Source organism: Aplidium turbinatum, chromosome 4 (genome assembly GCF_918807975.1).
Source record: "Aplidium turbinatum chromosome 4, kaAplTurb1.1, whole genome shotgun sequence".
NCBI lineage: Eukaryota > Metazoa > Chordata > Ascidiacea > Aplousobranchia > Polyclinidae > Aplidium > Aplidium turbinatum.
In genome coordinates, this window is record NC_137475.1 from 35,450,443 (window position 1) to 35,456,800 (window position 6,358).

General features: G+C 35.7%; 1 protein-coding gene across 1 annotated transcript; it reads left to right on the forward strand.

Moving 5' to 3' along the window:
* The first annotated feature begins 565 nt into the window (after positions 1–565).
* On the forward strand, positions 566–6,092 carry LOC145768343 (protein DENND6A-like). Its single transcript, XM_082579821.1, has 10 exons — positions 566–814; positions 1,230–1,421; positions 1,784–1,970; positions 2,829–2,971; positions 3,250–3,446; positions 3,834–3,911; positions 4,114–4,357; positions 4,656–4,793; positions 4,945–5,157; positions 5,611–6,092. Exons 1-10 carry the CDS (start codon positions 665–667, stop codon positions 5,812–5,814), a joined length of 1,746 nt encoding a protein of 581 aa, XP_082435947.1. The 5' UTR covers positions 566–664; the 3' UTR covers positions 5,815–6,092.
* The last annotated feature ends 266 nt before the right edge of the window (positions 6,093–6,358 follow it).

The following is a 6,358-nucleotide window of genomic DNA, read 5'->3' on the forward strand; positions in this document are numbered from 1 at the left end:
TGTGTTTGTTAATAAAATAATAAATTTAGTTTTTGAACAGTAGAATGTGCCTAGTGGATGGAATAATTCCCTGGTAACAATATTTCAACAATCGAAAACTTCACTCTTCCAATCTCGATAACTGGCCCTGCTTCAAAAGCCTTTACAAGTATGCGAAACTGCCAGATTAAACTATCATAAGCTTTGTCAGTCCGTAGATAAAGATTCAAAAACCAATTAAACCAACCTAAAAGGGAATAGAATGAGCTCACATGAAGTGTCGAATTAAAGCTTAATCTTTGATACTATTTTTCATCCAAGTAAATTTTATTTACCAAAAAAGACTTGTTTGCAACTCAACCTCTTGCTCAGTGGCATAAGATCTTTCCGCCCACATCACACCTATTGGTCAATGGAGGTAAAAAGCAAAGCTGAATGACCTTTGGCCTGGCCAAATAGAGGACTATGATAAGCAAACTTGATATTAGATTAAAATATCAGTTGCAACAAAACTTATTTGATATTTGTTGTCATTTAAATGACCTAATTCCTAAATAGCCTGCTTTTATTTTAGCTTACCCTTACTTAGATCTACAGTATGATGCTAGATTTTTATTTGAATTGTTGATAGGTCTATAGTCAATTAGCTTACCATGATATGATGCAAGTTTGAATAGGTGTTGGTATGGAGACGTCACTTTTACCAGCACAGGCACCAAAAGATGAACCAACTGATCCTGAAATTCCTGCAAAACATTCGTGGGATAAGTTTTCAGAATGGCTGTCTTGTGCCATAGTTGTGACGTTTGATCTTGAAATGGGACAAGCTGTGGAAGTGAGTGCTGATCATAACCTTGGCCAGTATGTCTGCTCCTGGTCATGTATCATCTATTAGGCAAATCTTTATTTGATCTTCTTGATACACTGTTTATAATTATAAATGTACGGTATATAAGTTATAACGGTTTTTTAATTATTGACAAATCCCATACATTTTATATATGAGCAAATTACAATTGATTGAACACCTAGGCCTATTAGATTTTAGGCTATGTATTCCAAATCAAGTTTTAGACGCAAATATAAATTCAGAATAGAATATGATTATCTCAGCTTGAATGTTGTGGTGATTTTGTAGGTTATTATACTTGTTGTGTAGCTATGTTCTCATAATTTTAAGCTTCAATAGACTGACAGAAATTTGTATAAAATGCACTTAAATTGTTAACCTTTAAAATTATTTTTTTCAGTTTCTTTATCCGAACCACATTGAGCTAAGTCCAAGTGAACAAGCCAATATATGTTATCTAGCTTTTCCCGATTCCAATTCTGGTTGCATGGGAGATACACAGTACTGTTTCAGAATAAGAAAAACAAAGTTACCTCTTCGTCGTAATAATTCTGACCATCGTTGTTCAAAGGACTGTCCAGTTACATTACTTGTTAGTGTTATTTGTATTTATGCGATATATATATATTGTCTTTTGCAAATTGTAAATCACAAAATGTTATTGCATTTATTAGTTGATTTGTGGAAATCAGGAATTTGATAAGTTTTTATTTCTGAAGTGCAATATTTTGTACCATAGGTACTTTTTTTTGTGTAAAAAAACAACATCTCCAGTTAAAGATTTATTTGAGAAATTTTATTTATAATCAGTGTACTGTATTGTAAATACTGGAAAACAATATTTCCAAAATTGACAATTTTTTCGTCGTCTTGGAGTCTATCCTTTTTCCACCCCAGATTTACAACATTCCCAGACTTGCACGGTGTTTACACATTTCATGTTATGCTTTGCAGGAAGATAAAACTCATTATTATGGATATGTATACTTTCGTCAAGTTCGTGACAAGACTTTAGAGCGGGGATACTTTCAAAAATCTGTTGTTTTATTGAGTAGTTTGCCGTATTTCAACTTCTTCGAAAGACTTGTTGAAATTATTGCACCAGAGTACTTTGACAACAAGGAATCATACTTGGAAGCAGGTTTGTTAGTTTTTGCTAATTCTCCCACAAGCATTTATGCTCAACTGTCTGTTTTTTGTTTGTTTATCTTTATCCTGCATTGCGGGAAAGCGGACTTGAGCGCTATGCATCGGTGTACGCCTTCCGACGTACACCTGACCCACGCTGCAGCCGACGGCAATGTCTGTTTCTGGTTGTCTACTTTACTTATGACTTAAATTTGGTACTACCCATTACTCGAAATCGATCACTGGGTAGAGGCAATTATCGTAAAGTTTCTTGCCCAGAGAAACAACAGCAATTGCGTGTGGCTGGAGTCGAACATGCAGGCTCTCGACTGCGAGCCCAACGCGCTAACCACTCGGCCACTGCTGTCACTGCATGTTGTAGCCCTATTTAAAATTAGAAACCTACTACTTTCGTTTATTGAGTCATGTTTTAGTTACTGCATGTATTCCCACTTTTCATGGAATGTTTACAAAATGATAGTTCTTTAAAACAGATGGTAGCTGTGTAAAGTATATGATACGTGCTTATTGGTAAAACTTGGATGATCAGTGATTAGTTCTGTTTAAAATATTTAATAACAGTTGCTGCATAACAGCCTGGAAGTTTACATATAGACAATAGATATCTATTCTTGCAATTTCTAATAAAATTTATTTATACTGTATATATAAACTTCCAGGCTGTTATGCAGCAACTGTTATTAAATACTTTACAACAACCTGAATGTTTTTATTTAAATATCTTTGCTTACATCTTATCAGAATACAATCATCATTACTTTGCTTTCATAATTATGTACATACTAGCTTTACTTGTGATGTATTATTTGTCACTGATCAATTGCCATGGAAACGTTTTATTTACCGACAGCTTGTCACAACATTGATCAATGGCCATGTCCTGCACCTGGAAAGACGCTAAGCCTGCCATTAACTGGAATGTTGCTTCATGTTCGCATCCCTTCAAAGCAGGACAAACCTAGTGGCGAACAACTGGACGACTCTAACGATAATGTTGGTTGCACGTTTTGTATGCATAAATTGTCAACTTTTAATATGGTGGATTCCTCTCACTTGTTTTTGATTAGTCAACTGTTACAGTGTCTTCCCAGTCTTCCATATAATATTTAATTCGTGTGGTTGTTGCTTAAATTAATTGTTCAATCTTAGTTGACATTTTTAGAGTATTGCAAATTTAGATATCTAACTCCAGATTGAAAAGAAATACGAATAAATAAAAGTTAAATGTTATTACATGAATACATAAAAAAGTTAATTTAGTATGTTTCTAGGAACATTCACTTGCCTCACATGCAACTTCCTTAATACATGATGTTGATTTGTACCATGGTTTCTCACAAGTTATTCCTCATATTCACTTATTATGGGAGCTGGTATTACTAGGAGAGCCTCTCGTGGTGATGGCACACTCTCCAACGTCTTGTTCTTCTACAGTTCTTGCCTTGGTGTCTTGCATATCTCCTTTGAGGTATATATTGATTACTATTTCAGTCAACTTTTTAACTGCTATTATTTGGGCTTTGTGGATGCTCATATCTTCTACGTTGCAATAATGTTGATATTTGTCAATGTTTTAAGTGAACCTATTTTTATGGTGCCTTGAGTTTCACTGAACGCAATGAACCACCAATACTCTATATATATGCTTTTTGGAGACAGTAATGTTGGTTTTTAAGTGTACTTTTGCAAATCAATGTTTATAATATAGTTAATTTGTAGTTTATGCACTGCAGTATATATGTTGTTTTTGTCATGTTATTCTATTAGTACTAGGTTGTATTCGTCGTCATGCCAACCCCCCTCCGAATTTTGAAGTTTTAGAGTGCGTTCATTTCAATTGCATGAATTCATTTAGGTACCACGGAGACTTTCGTCCTTACTTTACAATCCATGACAGTGAATTCAAAGAATTTACCTCTCAACCCGAACACCCGTGAGTTTTATGATGCTCTTATAGTTGTGTGAAATTATTCAGTCTCTGGTGTGTGTCGTCAGTTCAACATTGTTTTTACTACTCATACTTTGTTAGACTATGACGAAAAACTCTGCTTATTTTTTTAGATGTTGTTTTGTCTAAGTCGATCAAGCTGTATCTGCCTGAAATTTAGAAATCGATTAATTTTGCCTGTTTGCAGACCCAGTGTTATATTAGGAGTCACGAATCCTTTCTTTGCCAAGATCTTCCAGGATTGGCCTCACGTTGTGAAAGTCGGGAAGCCAGACTCCGGAAGCTACAAGTTCAATTCTTCATTGTTTTCAAATGACTTAAAAGTTAAAAATGCCTCGAAATTGAAACCGTTTGATCAGAAAGCAGGCGTATACACCAAATACAAGTCGTTTTTGAAGAAGGATGACAAATTTTTAAAAGCATTTGCAAAGGTGAGCCGTTATATATAGCTTTTTTTTTAAAAGAATAAAAGCACCTTTCGAATTTTGCTTCCCAGCTTATATCTGGCAACCGCAAAGTTGGTGAACGAATGTTCCTGTATCTTTATCGTGCTTTGTCATGGAACTGACACTCTATGCCATGGACCCAGAGCACCCAGCACATTTTTGCATTTTCTTAAAATTTGTCAAGTCTCTTTGTGTCGAGGTTTTTGACATTTCTGATGGATATATCATTGTTCGGCAACCATGCCTATGATAAAAGTGACTCTTTTACTTTGTTGACTCGCAGAGCATGTCACTAACAAGCAAAGAAAAAGCTCGCCTTATAAAACGTCATTTTATGGAGCTCACTGAAAGTTTTGTCATCCCTCTTGAAAGATACCTTGTCAGCTTGATGCCCTTGCAAAAGTTGATTTCCCCATTCAAAGTAAGTTGTAACTCAGAGATAACGAATTAGAACGATAAGATTTTCTGCGATTTTTTTCAAGTAAGATATTTCTGATTCTAGAACATTAAACCCTAATCTAGAAGACAATTGGAGATAATCACTTCCTCTGACACCGCTTTCGTCTTTTTAGGTTCCTCCGTCGTTGAAGCCATTTCGAGTCCACGACTTTCTGCTTACTGTTGAAAATAACGGACCCCAGTTGACCTCAGCCACGAAGGGAGACTGGATTGGTTTGTACGAGCGGTTCCTACGCACCGCGAACTGCAAACACTGGATGAAGCTCCGCAGGAAGGAAATTAAAACGAAAATTTTGTCGCTTTACATCATCGCCTGTTGCGACGTGGTGAGGCTGTTTGTGTGTCATCACTGGCAAATGATACTAATCTTTGATAAAACTCTATAAATTACATTGGTCTCCTTGTATTCAATTTCCTTCAGTAATGTAAAGTAATGTCAAAACGATTTTTGAAACGGTTATGTCATATTTTTAATTGAACATTACAACTCTGACATCTTTAAAAAAAAATTTGGTTGAAACTGACTGATGGTTAGGTGTGTACTTAAGTCTTTTACTTTAAGCTTGTTCACTTATAAAGTATTTTCTTGCGATTTTCTTGTGATTGCAGACTAGGCTAACACAAGATGATGAAAATGATAACCAACTTTATTTTCGACTTTTAAAACAGGAAAAGGTCTGTTTACCATCAAAATGGCACACCACAGAAACGGTGCTAAAATATATAACTTTCAAGATAGCATTAAAAGACTTGTATATTACAAAACTTATGTTTTTTAGAACCTGACAAACTGGTGCTGCGATAAGGAAGAGGTTGAAATAGTTGACATGCTTCTCAAATTGCGGAGGAATATTAAGTTGGTAACCAAGCACAGGCTTGACGTGCCTGCCGACGTCGTGGAGAGGTTGAGCGCCCAAACGAAGACAATAGTCACCAGTGTCCCTGACGACTTGCAAGAAATTTTGAAAAAGGAATTTTTCTGAGAAGTTTGCTGTATTTCTTTTTTGTTAAAACGTCTTATAATAGTTGTCATTTGCAAGACCACTTTTCACAAACGAGGAAGCTGTAGCATTGAACACGAAAACAGCATAGTTAACAAAGCGTTACTAAATCATGAAGTTAGTTTTCACGTGTTAGGCTCAGTAAAAAAGGGTCAGTTTCATGATATGACGAATATAATTTATATCACAGTCTTTTTCCTCTGGCTTGATGAGCTTCGTTTTGCCTTTTCATTTGTAATTAAACTCGGCTACTCACAGAAGGGACCGCGGGAAGGTGCTCATCACCCCCCCCCCCCCTTCAGTTTTCCCAAACACGGTAATGATTGGGAAATAACTCATTACCATAAAAAAGGCGAAAAAACATTGATAAAGTAACTTGTTGTTCGGAAGCAACCGCAAGTACGGAAGAATAATATCTCGAGCTAACTTTTTTTGTAAATCTTGTGCTATGATGGATTAGCCGAATTACAACTCACTGCCCGTATTAGATTGTAAACTGCAGCTCAGCAGACTAAAGTTCATATAG